General features: G+C 41.1%; 1 protein-coding gene across 5 annotated transcripts in view; it reads left to right on the forward strand.

Moving 5' to 3' along the window:
- The first annotated feature begins 17 nt into the window (after positions 1-17).
- The window catches only part of KCNC2 (potassium voltage-gated channel subfamily C member 2), a 209,133-nt gene continuing 192,598 nt past the window's right edge, over positions 18-16,552 (forward strand). For 3 of the 5 annotated variants that reach the window (XM_007448765.1, XM_007448764.1, XM_007448767.1), the window contains exons 1-2: positions 18-555; positions 1,699-2,398. In XM_007448765.1, coding sequence (XP_007448827.1) covers positions 1,718-2,398 — 681 coding nt within the window. In that variant the 5' untranslated portion in view covers positions 18-555; positions 1,699-1,717. Of the gene's footprint in view, positions 556-1,696; positions 2,399-16,552 lie in introns of those variants that run through there. The other 2 variants (XM_007448766.1, XM_007448763.1) reach the window with 2 other exon arrangements.

A 16,552-nucleotide genomic window follows, 5' to 3' on the forward strand; every position in this document is an offset into this window, starting at 1 on the left:
CCACCCACCACCCACCGTTCCCCGAGCTCTGGGCTTTGGCGGCGGGGGCTGAAGGCGAGCGGCGGGGAAAGGACAGCTTCAGCAGCGGCTGCTTAGCGGGGAGAAGCGAGACCTGCAGGTCCAAGTCGGAGCCGGGTGGTCTCACCTTCGAGCGGGTGAGCTCGCCGGACCTCGGGTCAGCTCCGCGGCAGCCAACGCCGGCTGCTCTGCCGGCTCCCGGCTGGGTCGCGAAGCGTCGGCTGGACCCGCCCCGAGCTCCATGGTCCGCCCGGCCCCGCGCGATGGTGACTCTGGGCGCCGAAGTCGGCGCGGAGCGAGCCCACAGCAGCTCGCACAATGAGGGCGAGTGGCGCGGCGCGCGGCCGGCGGGGGCTGTCTCCGCGAGCCCAGCGCCACGGGAAGCGGCCCAGCCACCTGAACCCGAAAAACGCCAACAAGTAGTTTCTCGTTGGAGAAGGGCGGCTCGGCTGGGTGTCGGGACTCCGTCCGGCTGCCCGGTGCACCTCGTCCACTCGGACACCATAGCAGAACCACTTTTCTCTCAGTCTCGTTAAGGTACCTAGAGGCGGGAGGGCAAGGGGCTGATTTGCCGGGAAGGCAAGGCAGGCATCCCCCCTCCGTTCCGCAGTAGGATTGGAGAGGTGAAGCCCAGGGGAGAGGTGGCTGGGAGATCGGAAACGGGGACACTGTCAGCCAGGACTCCCAGCTCGGGGATGCAGGGGGTGTGCCTCCAGCAGCTTTTCCCCGTGCCTCGCTCCTCCTAGAAAGCACCCCTCCGCCCGCAAGACGTTTGCATTTCTTGGGAAAGGGGGATGGGGTGGGATGCACTGATCACTTCTGTTCCCCAAAATGGATCCTAGTCAGTCGTTTCCTTTCCCAAGTAATAATAATTTCAACAATAGCAGTAATGTGAAAAGGAAATTGGATCAGGAAATTAGGGAGAAGTCTCCTTGGTGAAAGGCACCAGCAGGGACTTCTTTTTCGCTCTGACTTCCGCGTTCAGTCTATTTGCCTGGCCCGGGAAGGGGAGTAGAGGTCGCGCAAGGGTCACTCCCCGCAAGCCAGACCACAGCGGGCTGCCCAGAGCTCACCGAGAGTACGCGTTTAGTGGGGGCTCGCCGCCCAGTCTGGGGGTCTCTCACCCAACACTGCCAAGTTGCCTGGGCAGAGAGAACTCCCTGCCTAAGGGAACAGCCTCCCGGAGAGGGTAGGAGGGAGAGGGTCTTGGAGTATGAGGGAGGAAAGGGACGGGGCACTGGGAGAGGACGGGGGTGGGGAGAGGGGGAGGGGAGGACTTAGGAGGGAAAGATAAGGGGTTTGGGGAGAGAGAGAGGGGGACAGTTAGGGGTTGGGAACAGGTGAGACTTGAGAGAGGACAGAGGGCAGAGAGGGTGAAGGGTGAAAAGATGAAGGAGACAGAGCAGAAGGAGAAAGGTGTGAGGCGGGTAAAAGGAGTCAAGGAAGGTCAAGAAAGATTCGGACTGCTGTCTCCTCAGTTCTCTAGAAACCTGGGAAAGGTATGATGCTTGAGGCGGGGACCGGGCTGGGCGCCAAACTCATCCTGGGAGGGCCCTTTGCCCCTCGCCTTTCTGTCAACCCTGCATCTTGGGACGCTCGGGCTGGGAGTGGGGGTGGGAGTCACAGCGCGGCTCCGCCGGCCGAGATCTTTAACTTGGTGCTGTGTTCGCCTCCCCCCAGTCATGTCTAAGGCACAGAGATGGGCAAGATCGAGAACAACGAGAGGGTGATCCTCAATGTCGGGGGCACCCGGCACGAAACCTACCGCAGCACCCTCAAGACCCTGCCCGGGACGCGCCTGGCCCTTCTCGCCGCCTCCGAGCCCCAGGGCGACTGCCTGAAGGCGGCGGGCGACAAGCTGCAGCCGTCGCCCCCTACGCTCTCGCCGCCGCCGCGACCGCCCCCGCTGTCCCCCGGGCCGGGCGGCTGCTTCGAGGGCGGCGCGGGCAACTGCAGCGTCCGCGGCGGCGGCGACCACCCCCGGGGCAGCCGCGAGTTCTTCTTCGACCGGCACCCGGGCGTGTTCGCCTATGTGCTCAACTACTACCGCACCGGCAAGCTGCACTGCCCCGCCGACGTGTGCGGGCCGCTGTTCGAGGAGGAGCTGGCCTTCTGGGGCATCGACGAGACCGACGTGGAGCCCTGCTGCTGGATGACTTACCGGCAACACCGCGACGCCGAAGAGGCGCTCGACATCTTCGAGACTCCCGACCTCATCGGCGGCGACCCTGGCGACGACGAGGACCTGGCGACCAAGAGGCTGGGCATCGAGGACGCCGCGGGCCTGGGGGGCCCCGACGGCAAGTCCGGCCGCTGGAGGAGGCTGCAGCCCCGCATGTGGGCCCTCTTTGAGGACCCCTACTCGTCCAGAGCCGCCAGGGTAAGGCCAGAGTCGCTCCCTTCCCTGCTGCGCCAACTTCTCCCAACTCCTTCCGCAACTTCCTGTTCTTTTCCGCCGAGGCCTCTGGGATGGGGGCAGGGGGAGAAGAGAACAGGGTTCCCTAACCAGGAGACGAGGGGCCCCTCCCGTGCAGGGTAAACTCAGGGACCCTGGCCCCGATCCTCCCTGCTCCCTCCCCCCCGCCCCCAGCAGCCCCCTCCTGTCCTCCTCAACTGCAACTGAGATTTACTTCAGCAGATGGGACCGAAAGGGCAAATGTCGGCTACTCTGGGCGAGTCTGTCCGGACCCTTGTTCTGAAACCGCTATTACACTTCCCGTTGAGTTTCTTTTTCTAACTCTTGTTCCAACGTTTTCTTTAGCTCGGATGGCCCTTCAGGCCTTCTGGTCATCACTATTGGACCTTTCCAGTGAGACCTGACACTGCTGCACACCTGACTCCCCCAGAGCAGCGGCTCCAATTAGGGATCTAATCTGAGGACAGTAGAGGAGAAATGGAATATATGTCCGTGGTTGGGCCGGAAGAGGGTGTGCCAGGAGGTTCATTTTGTGAAAATCTTCCGAAAGTTGTTTGCGCTTGTGTCCTTCCAAGAGAGAGCAGTGCTGGGTTTGCTTGTCCCTGTGAGTTGACGGGATAGCCCACCTGCACAGTGAATTTTGGAGTCTGATGCCTTTCCCCTTGTGCTGTATCTGTGTTTTCTACAGGTTGAACGCCAATTGGTCACTTTGGTGATCCTGGTTTAGTGGGAGTCTCTAAATTAAAGACTGGGTTATTTAGATTGTAGGCAACTTTATTACACTCTATAGATTGTGATCCCATCCTCAATTTTTCTTTTCAGTTTTTAGCTTGAATGACAGTTTAAATTTAGTCCTTGATACCCGCGATTAATTCTTCAAAATCCCAATGAAGAGATTATAAAAGTAACTAATAATGGTTTCTCTAGTTTTAAAGGAAAGAAAAGAAATATAAACAACCCAAAATTATACAGTATGTGAATGGTTTTTAATTATATGTGAGAACGGAGTACTGTATTTAGTTACATCTTTGTAACTGCATGTGTCTGGTTTGCTTCTGACACCCAGAAAAGATTCCCCTTGGGCAGAATGGGAATTCTCCCAGCTTAACTTTGGCTATATCCTCATTATTGTGTTCCCCTGAATGTCAGAAGTCTCTGCATCTGAGATGTTGTGCAGCTGATAACATGTCAGAAGATGTGCTTCTGATACCGCTTTAGAAGTCTGAGGGTATGTTTTGTTTTCATTTTGAAATAGAGTATCAAAGAGACAATTTAAAGCATTGCTACTTTATGAGATCTGGTATTTAAATGCATACATAAATTCTAGTATGTCCATGTTCTCATATTTGAATGTAGAATTACTAACTACTACTCTGAAATCTTCCTTTTAAGACCATTCTATAAATTCAGCAAGAGTTGGCATTCAGGGAAAAAAAAGTGCATATTTATTTATTTAAATTAAATCATAGACTCATGACCCTTACCTCTGTTGTTTTGGATTCCAGCTAAGTGCTACAGTGCTCTTTCCACTTGGCAGCTGAAAAGATAATCTGCATTTGTTTTCAGACTCATCCTATAACTTTCTTATTTTATGTGGTATAAAAAAAGACAGGAAGTTTTATTATCTTTCCTCATAATAATAGGATACATTTTATTGTAGACCGGGTTGCACAGCAAAAGCTTTAAGATGTTCAGTTTTTATTATTGCTATGGTAATTGATTCTATTGATTATTGGTCAATGGTTAGACTATTAAACTGAAAATAGTTTTTTAAAAATCTTACTAAGATTTCATTGTAGTAATATTAAGGATTTGACCTGCATCCCTTTTAGGTGAGGAAAAGAACACAGATAGATTAGAGATTAATACAAGGTCAAAGAGCCATTAGAAGCAGAATCAGCTGAGAATCATAGACCTGGAAAATTTCTTTGAGGTCACCTCGTGAGGACCCTGTATTTTGTAGATGAGGAAAATGAAGACTGCAGATACTAAGTGAGGGCCAAGGTCATACAGCGAGTTATTAGCAGAGCCAAAATTATGCTGGATGTCTCATGACACCCCCCCCAGGCCCTTTCCACCACAACCACGGATTATAACTGACTGTCTGGCTTGTGAAATCTCTGCATATAGTGTTGCTCTTGAGATTTAATGCAGCATAGGACAGTCACTAGAATTCTAACTTTGAAAGGTCATCTATGACATATGTGTATATATACATATTTTTTTCCAGGTCTTTGGCTGTACCACCCAACATTAGAGTGCAAATATGGGATTCCAGTTTTCTTAAAATAAACCCTGTTTTAACTTTCCATTTTTGTTGACCAGTTGATATGTAATGTTTTCCTTTTTGTTCAGATTGGCTAACATTTGTGGGACTTGTCTTCAAGAAAATCCCTTAGGGGTTGCCTGAAGAATACTCAGAAGTCACCATTCTATTTAAATGCGATTTAATATTTTTATATGGACACTTTTAGTTCAGATGATTGACAGACAATGTTATCTGACTAATTTGATAAATAGAATTACATTGTGAGGTCACTGGATGAAATTATATTTTGCATGGACATGATTCTAGGAGACATAAAATCAATTATCAAGTGGTTTGTTTTAGCTGTGGTCTTACTACCACAAGTCTCATTCTTAATAGAAGTATTTAACTTTTATAAGCCCTCTTACTTTTCATTTTACATTAGTTCATCTTTTTTCTTTCTTTCTTTTTTTTTTTTTTTTCTTGCGTTATGCGGGCCTCTCACTGTCGTGGCCTCTCCCATTTGCGGAGCACAGGCTCCGGACGCGCAGGCCCAGCGGCCATGGCTCACGGGCCCAGCCGCTCCGCGGCATGTGGGATCCTCCCGAAACGGGGCACGAACCCGCGTCTCCTGCATCGGCAGGCGGACTCTCAAGCACTGCGCCACCAGGGAAGCCCCATTAGTTCATCTTTTATTGATATACTTGAGATGAACAATTTTAACTGTCCAAATTCTATTTACAATTTGTTATACCTGTTTCAACATTGTCCTTATCCTTTCCCAACATTGAGGAGATTGGCTCAATTTTATAATAGACATGTTTAATTTCTAACTTTTATGATCTAAAGTGGCAGACTGAAACAAGAGTGATAGGAACTGGATAATTAATTGAATTCTACAACATTGTATTTTTGCCTTTTGTTTTGGTTGGCATTTCCCCCTCCTCTATTACTTTTAATTTATGATGTAAATACATATTTGAGAGGTCTAAATTGTTCAGGTTAACTTGGTAAATAAGTTTATACTTTTCATTTATGAATTGTATCCTTAAGAATAGTATTCCAAAATAGAAATTTATAAAAATTTAAATATAAGTTGTCATGGAAACCTGTTGTTCAGAAAATGAGATGAGGAAAGAAGAGGTGAGATTATTCCGTTGATGCCATTGAGTGATATTTACAAATAGTAGAAAACAAGGAGGCATAGATGTTTTTGTAAAAATGTTCTGCATTGTATATTTCCAATTTAATGTCTAAGTTTTAGAAGGAAATGAAGCTTGTATGCGCGCTTGTGTGCGCTTTCCCATGAAGGCATATAATAGTAAGTGAACAGGCACCAGGCAGAAATTCTTTAATAGAACTTCTAGATTTTTTAGAAGTTTGAAAGATAATATAAGTGCAAAATTTCCCAGTATTACAGAGCTAAGAGTGGTTATATTAGATCTCCCTCTTCTTTTCACTTATTTTTTGGGGGAAGGAGGGAAAGTGATTGAATTAGGTTCTGATCTAGAGTGTGGCCCTTCGTTGGCAGCATGTGTATCTTTGATTACCTGATAGACCTTTTTTTTTTTTTACTCTCAAAGAGAATTTTAGAAAAGAAAAACAAAACAAAACAAAAAACTGCCATTGAACCATATTTAAGATGTTGGCTTTTTGGTGTGGGTCTGGATCACTTCGTATATGTTCTCCAGACCTTTATCCATATACCACTATATGCAGATAATACTGACTATACTTGGATTATGATAGTGAATCCACCATTATTATAATCTTGAAAATATACTTTATTAGTATTTTAAATTGTTTTATTTCCACAGCATTACTAAAATATACTCCTTAAAACTATTAAAATTTAAACTTAAATATCCAGAATTGGATTCAGAATTGCAAATATGTAATTTACTTTTTATGGGCCATTTTTTCCTCTACCTCAAAGCACAAAACAAAACAGGAAAGAAATTATCTAAGTAGCTATTTGCTAGCTTTAAGTGTAACGTTTAATTAAAAAAAATTATAATAAGGCAAAGACAATTTGAGTCATATATTAAGATTAAAGAAAGAAAATGTATTAATTCTTGTTTTGTGAGCCTTGCTCCAGTTAAAAGAATTAATGGTCAAATATAGCTTGTTTATAAAATATTGCTCTTAATTATTAAAATTTTAGAATGTTTATTTAGTCAGTGAATACTGATTATGCAGTCACTGTACCAGAAACTATGTAAGCTACTGGGAATGCATGAGAAGATATAGTGCTTTGCCCTCAATAAGCTCGCCACTCTATTTATAATAAGATATCTCCTAAAACATTATCTATTCAATTAAAAATGCAACAAAATAACAACAAACAAACAAAATTCCAGAAATATTATAGATGTTTTCCTCAAAAAAAAATCTCACATGGAAATATTGCCTAGATGTGCAGGAAAATATTCCATCTAGAAATGATGGTCTCAGGAATTCCCTGGTGGTCCACTGGTTAAGACTCCCGTGTTTTCACTGCAGAGGGCCCAGGGTTCAATCCCTGGTTGGGGAACTAACATCCCACAGGCTGCAGGGGGTGACCAAAAAAAAATAAGAAATGATGGTCTTAAGGTATTGTTAGTCTTTATTTTATTATGTGAAAATGTTAGGCTTTTTCAATCTTAATTTTTCTGTTTTTCAAAGTGATTTATACACTCTCTTTCTGCAGCATTATTGAAGAATATGTTAAACGATGTACATATACCAAACAACTGAATTATTTGCTGTGTGGTTGAGTGTCTTCATCCCTTCCATTTTAATTACAAGTTATGACCAACCATATGACAATGCAAATCCAAACTTCAGGCCCCTAAAAAGAGTTTGGTGTAATAGTCTGGTGTGTTTGCATTTGCTGTATAAGCATCTAAGTGTCCTTTGACCTTTTCCAGGCCACTAATTGTATAGTTCACAAATTAATTTTATTCTTACATTCTGAGCATTGGATAAGATCAGAGAGTGCCTCATTCAACATATAATTTTAAAAAAAACAGGTAACTCTGATAGAATTGTATTTTCAGTAGTGTATTTGATCACAAACTAGGTGATCTGATCCATTGCTGGGGCATTAGGCATGCCAAAGGTGAATAGCTGGACAGATTAGGTATGACTTTTTTCTTTTATATTTTCCCAAGAACTCATCTGTAGAACTGAGTTGACAATACTAAATGAGAGTCAAGGAAATTTTTCTTCTCTGTCAAGAAGCTTATTTTCAAAGCAACTGAAAACAAGGAAATGTGTAGGTTTATAAAGAAATGCAGGTCAACCTTTCCCATTAGAAATATGTATCATTACTATTTATTTTTACTACTGCAGATAAAGTAAATGCAGTTTTCAGATCTCATATATTTTTCAAATTCTGAGTCATTTATCCTTTTTATTATGGCAACCTTTAAAGTATATCTAAATGAAATAGTAAAGGACACTAAAGGACTGATGACATATAAAAACAGATCTCCAGGGCTTCCCTGGTGGCGCAGTGCTTGAGAGTCCGCCTGCCGTTGCAGGAGACGCGGGTTCGTGCCCCGTTTCGGGAAGATCCCACATGCCGCGGAGCGGCTGGGCCCGTGAGCCATGGCCGCTGGGCCTGCGCGTCCGGAGCCTGTGCTCCGCAAATGGGAGAGGCCACAACAGTGAGAGGCCCGCATAACGCAAGAAAAAAAAAAAAAAAAAAAAAAAAAAAAAAAAAACAGATCTCCATAAGGAAATATAGAGTGGCAACATAATCTAAATAATAACCATCAATACATGATATAAACTTAATTCAATTCTTTTTGAAGTATGAAGGGCTTTTCTTTTGGAAGAGCAGTCAAGATTTTTTTTCTTATGACAGGATAGCATTGCTTTTTTGCTTTTCTCATAGGTTGAAGGGTGGTGATTAATTTTAATACTCTGTAGTCAATATTTTCTCAGAAAGTGACTAAAATGTGGTTGTTTGGAGGAGAAGAGACTGGAAGTAGAGAATATATGGAAACAGCATGGAAAAATGCCTGAGTTGGAATCCATGAGACCTAGGCACTAACCTTGATTTCACAACTAGCTGTGTGACCTTAAAGAATTTACTTCATCTTCTTGAGTCTTGATATCCTTCAGCCTTATTCTGAAAGAAGAAAATGGGGATGACACACTGGACTAGATGAGTATCCAAACTTCTTTCCAGCTCTAAGATTTTGAGGTTTGGAGGAAAAATAAGGATAGTGATTGCTAAAAATCCCTTGGGTAGGGGGAACAGTATGTCTGCACTGGTTTTGATTGTACTCTAGGGACCATCACCCTAATAGGGTAAACTAGTATGGATTTCTTTTGTTTTTTGCATTTTAACTTTCTGCCCTTCTTTTTCCCAACAGCTGTTGGGTAACTGCTGCTCTGGTTACCATAGAAACAGGTTAGCTCCTAGCTCCTTGTTTCCATTGAAAACAGCTTTCTCTCAACCACATATTGATCTCAGGAAATCATTTTGCTGTGGCTCTGTCATGAAACCCATAAAGATGATCGGCTCTGTCATTTCCTAAGTCTAAGATTCAGTGCAGGTGTATACCCATCCACCCACAAGGATAGCTGATTAGATAATCTCAGTTTTATTTCCATTTGAATAGAGCCTTGTCAAAGACACCAGCATTTTCCCCTTCCCGTATTTTATACAGAAGGGAAAGTCTTTTTCACTTGAGGATTTACAGATATGCCTAACACATTGAAGTGTTTACAAAATAGTGTCAAATTATTTAGTCCTAATCTCTTTCACAGCTCATTCTATCAGAGTAAGCATAGAAAATGGTATGCTGTCTAGCACACTTCATAAGCTTGTATTTTAATGTACTCATTAATGAAGACTATTTCAAGAGAAATATATGTAGGTATTATATAGGGCACCATATTTCTCTTTTGAGAAAAAATAGTTTTTCTATTTCAGTGTATACATATTTACATAAAAAGATATATTCACTGTCATACTGTAGATACACACTCAGGGTTTGTATATGTTTGTATATGTTTATAAAATTTTTATATGGATAAATGAAGGAAGAGACTCATGGGAATCTGGCTTAAAGTTTTGATTGAGAATATTAATTTGTATGTGTGCATGTGTATATTTATATATATATATATTATATATACTCTGAATGAGATTGGTATATAAAACAGACTTCTAGTCTGCATGAGACTTAAAATTGGAAGGAAACTGGTGATCACCTGACACAATTACCTCAACTCACAGAAAAAGCAGCTGGCTTGTTCATAGCCTTGGCTAGTTAGTGACAGTAGCAGGGCTAGAATTTCGATCTTCTGACCCCTGGCGCTCTTCGCATTCAATCTTGATTGCTTAGTCTGGGTTGGGTTTAACGTTAGGTGCACAGATTTTAGCTTCTGGGAAGCAGTAAGTATGTTAGGAATAGTTGGGGTAGGGTCTGTCCTCTTCCATGTCCTATTGTTCAGCAATAGCAGGGAAATTGTCACTGTTTTAGATATTCTATTTCCAGATCCTCTCCAGATGAATCCTTCCATTGCTGCCTTCTCTACCAGTTCTATATCTTACTGTTCTACTACCTTTAAAGCCTCAAAACTAACCTGCCTGTGCACTTACCTCCTATTTTTTCCCTTTATCCTTGTGTGTGTGTGTCTTTTGTAATACGTTTTTCTACTTTTATTGGACTTATTGCCTTTGGAATTTTAAAATGCAGCCCTAGTTCAACCTATTGGTGATGGTTAATGTGTTTTATAGAACATTCTCTTCTCACATGTAATTAACCAGATCATGGTTGGCTTTACACAGGAATAACTGGTAAATCAGAGTGAAAGATACTTGGAGTGGTTTTTAAGATCTGAAAATGAGATTACATATTGTTTGAGGTCAGCAAATACAGGACAGAAAAACTTTTCCTTCAACCTCCTTTTAGTAGACAGTTAGCCAAAGGTGATGTTTCCTTCCCTGTGGTGGGATGTAAAACAGCATTATAATTTTTGGAATGTTTGAAAGAATGCAGTTTATAGGAATCAAAACAGAAGAAGTTTCTGGTAATATTGGGAAAAAAGTACTCCATAATTGCTATGGTTAGTTGACTGACCTTTTCTTCTGAAAGCTCATAATGATAGAGACATCTTTGTAATCTGACATTTCCTTGGTGTTCATGTATTAAGAAGATCCTATGCAGACACCTCAGTGTCATCTTCATTTTCTGTTTGAATACTCTGGTGGGTTTGCTGTCAGATCTTGGAGCTTTGCCATTCTTTATGTGTCTGACAACGTTGCTGATATCTTTAAAAACTGGAGCAAAGGTCAAGATAGCCCTTCTTGGCAAATGATATGTGATTTAGTCTCAGCAATGGAAGGTGTTCTCCTTTGAGTTGTCTCCATGGAGAAAGTCCAAGTGACAAAAATATGCCACCTTTTGACCACAGACATTCTCTTATTTTACACCAGTACTTTGTCCAGAATTTGAAAGTTATTCACTAAATGATAAAATGCAAAAAATTTTTTCATAAAGTGATCCTAGATAATATTGTCATGATATCCAAATAATATTGTTAATTCTAAATTTAAGACATGTTTATGAATTATGTTTAAGCAAAAACAATTTGGATGAATATAAAATTATTCCTTGAGTAGTTTGTCAGATTGGGCTTAATGAAAGGGACAGAGATTATTCAGAATTTCTGTAAATTCTGTATCTGTGTTTGTAAATTATACAACAGAAATTCAGGTATAGGGTTGCTTATTTTTCTGTTTATTGATTAAGGATAAAATGCCATTTGCTAAAAGTGAATATTGTGTAATAACTGTATTGGAAACAATGGCAAAGTAATCATAGCAAGAGGAAGCTTCCTTACTATTGGATTGGCCAAAAAGTTCATTCGGATTTTTCAGTAAGATGTTATGGAAAAACCCTAATGAATTTTTTGGCCAACCCAATATATTAATTTGGATAAAATTGTTATTTAGGAAAACAGAACAATGCATCATTATAGTTTGATTTACTGTTTAAATTGTCCTGCTTCTCTCTTGGGGTGAACAGCGAGAGGGCAATTATGAAAATTATTAAAATACTCTTAATGAAACCCATCTTTCATATAAATTGAGTAGGAAATGGACAGAACAGAGATTTAGCTGGCCCTTTTTTTGTGCAAACGGAATCTAAAGTAGCAAGTAGCCTTTTATTTTTTTAGCTGGAACTTTATTATCAGGCCTGAGTGACCTATGAGGGTCATATAAAATGATTAGTGGGTGCATCAAGTTGAACAACCATCATATTTGTATCATGACGGAGAAACATTTGTGAGCTTATGCTTAATTCGTACGTTCAAAATGGTGTTGACTGTGCTTTGATATTTGGAGTACAATGCTAGAGATATAAAATTCATGCAAATTAATGAAATCAAATATATTTTAATGTACTAATAGGCTGCAATGTCATTCAAAATGGATTAGTCTTAATTCAGAAACAGGATTCTTTAGTTGTTTCACCTTCTCCTGAGAGTCCAGTGCTCAGTTTTTAGTTGTAACATGTGCATACTATCAGTTCTTTAGTTTTTTTTAAATTTAGTGATTGTTTTCAATACTTATTCATTTTTCTATTTATGTATTAATCATAGATTTAATTCATCTTAAATTTCTCTATATAGGTGATTTCTTGGTAACTTTACTTTTGAGTACTTGACTTTGTGCTTCACTGCTAGGTTTCTTTGTCAGCAACATTTTTTGTGTTTCCTCTACCTTGGCTTGCATCACTTGGTTGATGAAGTAGTGTGCTGTCACCAGGTATTAGTACATTTTTCTCAGCTAAACAGACTGGAAGCATCAGAGATGAAAGTTTTCAAATCTCTCTGCTTTTGAATCTCTCTGCTGACAGTTATTGAGCTTCAACTATTGGCCAAAACTAGGTTAGTACTGAGAATGCAAGGGTTAAAATTTGGCATTTACCTTCAAGATGCTTGTATTCTATTGGAAAAGAACAACTGTATGTCCATAGTTACAATATAATGCATTAACACTCTAATAGAGATATTGGTATAGTGTGGACACACAGACTTGGGAGGGACCCACTCTCCTATACAGAGGAGATCAGATTTTAGTTAATGCGCGAGAGATAACGTTTTTTTCCAGCAATCAAGGATTCGGTTAACAGAGTAGTGTGCAAACATGGAAGTTTGACAGAGAATACCATGCCATGTTATATGGGGTAATAAAAGGATCAGAAGGCAGGAGAACAGGCTTCAGAGGAAGAGAGGGCTTCTGGGCTTATAAATGAGATTTTCTAATGAGATGGATATTCAGTCCAGAGCAGGAATAAACACTGTTATCTCAGTTTATTCCAAAATAGTTGTTCTGAAACTTAGATAGGAATGATTTAAGATGATGACTAAAATTCTTACTTCCCAGGTCTCACTGCAGTAGGATTTGGATAGGATTCAGATCAGATGAACATCTTTGGGGTTGTAGTTGGCTACTGACCCAGTACATGACAGTACTGTGATGTGACTGCTGCCAAAGCAAATACAGTTTAACAATGAATTAAGATAATAATCATGCTTGGATCAGTATCAAAGTGTGTTTTCTAGATCTGTAGCTCTTCAGGGTGTTAACAGATGTTGCCCCTCAGAAGAGTTCCATGGGCAGATGAACTTGGAGACTAGTTTAAAACAAAGTTTGCTAGGTTTTTATTTTTTAATTTTATTATTATTATTAATATCATTTTTACTACAGCTCTTTTTCAGGGCAAAGAGTTGAAGAACTAGCTGACAGTTGGTTTTGAGATGGGAGTGAATTAATGCGAAGTGAAGTGGTGTGAATTAAAACTCAGTTGGCTGAGTTTGAATCCTGACTGTACCACTTGCTTGCTGTATAACTTTCACAAAGTTGCTTCTTTAAGCCTCCCTCTTTTCATCTGGACTGGGGAGATAATAATTTTATCTGACTCAAGGAATTGTTAGAAGGGTGGATTGAGCATAGTCATGTTCAGAAGCCCGCATAGTGCCTGGTTCTCTAAATTTTAGCTGTGATATTATTATCATCATCGTCATCACCATCACTATTCTTTATGACAAGCATTGCTTATTTTGGGAGATAGCGTGGTTACAATAGCCCACCTTAAGGGAACTTTCTAGCATTTAGAATGTTCATAACAAAATAAGTTGTCTGTTCCTGAGATTTTTCATATGGGTCTTGGATTACTGTCCGGAAAATTGTAGGAGTGATTCTATCCCCAATGAATAAAGGGTGATTAATTAGAACAATATGTAACGTGTATGTATTATATACCAGGCATTTTACGAGTGGCACGGTGAAGGCGTATTTCCCGCCTTTAAGGAGTTGTGGTGTCCTGGAGGAGAACACAAGGGAAATGGTAGTGCAGTGTCAGGAGGGCGCCAGTAGAAGTCAACGTAGTCTTACCAAGGTGGGAAGTAGACTTCCTGGAGGAAATATGCCTCTGTTGGTACCGGAAGATGAAGAGGAGGACTTAGCCAGACTTTTTAGAGAGAAGAGCTGAAACGAATCCTAAAAGGGAAAGAAGGCAAGGCCTGTGCAAGATACTGTAAATAATTCAGGACAGCTACAGCCTTGTGTGAGGGATGCGGAGATAGGGCAGGAGACAGAAGCTGAGGTTGGATCCAGAGGCTTGGTAAGCTCTGTTGAGAAGGTCTGGTCTTCCTCTGGCGGTAGTGCGGAGCTTTTGAAGGATTTTAAGCAGAGCAATGGCATGCATATTTGTAATTGGGAATATTATTCTGAAACCTTTATCCTTGAAGAGGGGATTGGGCTGGGGAAAATGAGTACAAGTTTCTCAGAAGAGCTACAGTTTAGCATGTTATTGCAGTAATCCAGGTAAGAGATACCCGTGATCTTAATTAAAACAGTGGCCAGAGGGATGAAGTAAAATGAACATAATTAAAGTGGAATTGTCTATTAATTACATGCAGTGAATGAGGCAGAGAGAGAAATCAAGAATGTCTCCCTAGTTTCTGTTTGCACAATGGAACAAGACAACCTTTATGACTTTTTTCTAATTCAAGAGTCAGTGGTTATATGATTTGAGAAATCAGCAGTTATTCTTTCATGGGATTTAACACTATAATATATATATATATAATATATATATATATATATATATATTATATATATATATATTTTTCGGTACGTGGGCCTCTCACTGCTGTGGCCTCTCCCGTTGCGGAGCACAGGCTGCGGACGCGCAGGCTCAGCGGCCGTGGCTCACAGGCCCAGCCGCTCCGCGGCATGTGGGATCCTCCCGGACCGGGGCACGAACCCGTGTCCCCTGCATCGGCAAGCGAACTCTCAACCACTGCGCCACCAGGGAAGCCCTATAATATTTTGTATTATGTTTTGTGGTTTATCTTTTATACTTCAGTACCAATTACTCAATTATTAATAGCTATTTCATAGATTTTATAGTTGTGAAATTAGATGCAGAGTATGCCCCTTAAATTTTTTGGTTGCAGTAATTCACCACCATAAAAAGGTGGTGAGGAGTAAGAAGTCCTCTGTACAATAAATGTCAGCTTTTTTGGTTTAAAGCCCAAGAAAACAATATTAATTTTTGCATAATTTCTATGAAATGGAACTGACTAGTTCAATATAGTAGCTCATGTAGACTCCAAAGCTGGAAGCTTAAAGTGAACTGGGGATTTAAAAAATACCAATAAGATTCTGTGGCTTTAAAATACTCTTTGGAAAATTGCTTTAAATAAATATTTCCTTTAGATAAAAGTCCAGGAAGGAGCAAAGGTAGTGAGGAAGAAAAACAGAAATGAAAACAGGCACCAAAGGAGTTAAACTGGGAAGAAGATGGTGTGTTCAGATCCAAGGCAGAGTAATTCCTTCTAAAGCATTAATGTACCATGCTATTTTCTTGCTTACAACCTTGTTATCCCTTTCCGTTGGCTACATATTTTCCTTAGTCTGGCTCTCCAGAATCTGCCCATCATCCATAAACATAATAATATCTCTCACAGCTCTACCAGTCAGACTGCATGCTTTGCCATTCCTGAATACGAGATGCATTCGCATTGTTGCACATTTGTGCACACTGTTTTCACAGCCTAGAATACTTTCTCCTCCTCTGTGTAACAGGTTGATTCAGTCATCTTTCAATAGCCTGTATAATTATCAAGTCTTACTTGACACCTTCTAAACTCTCTCAGAAGCAGTTCATTTCTTCCTCTGAGTTTCTATATCACTTTGTAGATACAGTATTACAGCATTTAACTGGCTGTATTAGTTTCTCTGAGTTGTTGTAGCAAAAACTACCACAAACTTGATGTCTTGAAACAACAGAACTTTATTCTCTTATAGTTCTAGAGGCTAGAAGTCTGAAATCCAGGTCTCAGCAGGATTGGTTTCTTTTGAAGGTTTTGAGGGAAAAATCTGCTCCATGGCTCTCTCCTAGCCTCTGGTGGTTCCTGGCAATCTTTGGTGTTCCTCGATTTGTAGACACGTCACTCCAATCTCTGCCACCCTTTTCACAAGCTGATCTTCCCTGTGTGTCTCCCTCAGTTTTCTCTTCTTATAAAGACACTAATTTTTGGATTATAGCCCTTAATAACCCAGTATGACTGCATCTTAATTTAACTAATTACAATACCTCTGCAAAGATGCTATTTCAAAATAAGTACATTCTGAGGTTTGGGGTGAACATGCATGTGGGTCGATACCATTTAACCCAGTACACTGACTTTTCCATTTGGGCAACATTTTTGTAGTATCCAATAAATCATTTATTTTCTGACTTCTCCTTTTCCATTTCAGTATGTTCTCATTTGATGGATAGAGTGTCTTCAGGAATCTCTGTGAAGATACCAGTTAGATAATTTTTAAAGTTCTGTCTCATTTCTGGTATTAA

The sequence above is a fragment of the Lipotes vexillifer genome, unplaced genomic scaffold (assembly GCF_000442215.2).
Source record: "Lipotes vexillifer unplaced genomic scaffold, Lipotes_vexillifer_v1.1 scaffold329, whole genome shotgun sequence".
NCBI lineage: Eukaryota > Metazoa > Chordata > Mammalia > Artiodactyla > Lipotidae > Lipotes > Lipotes vexillifer.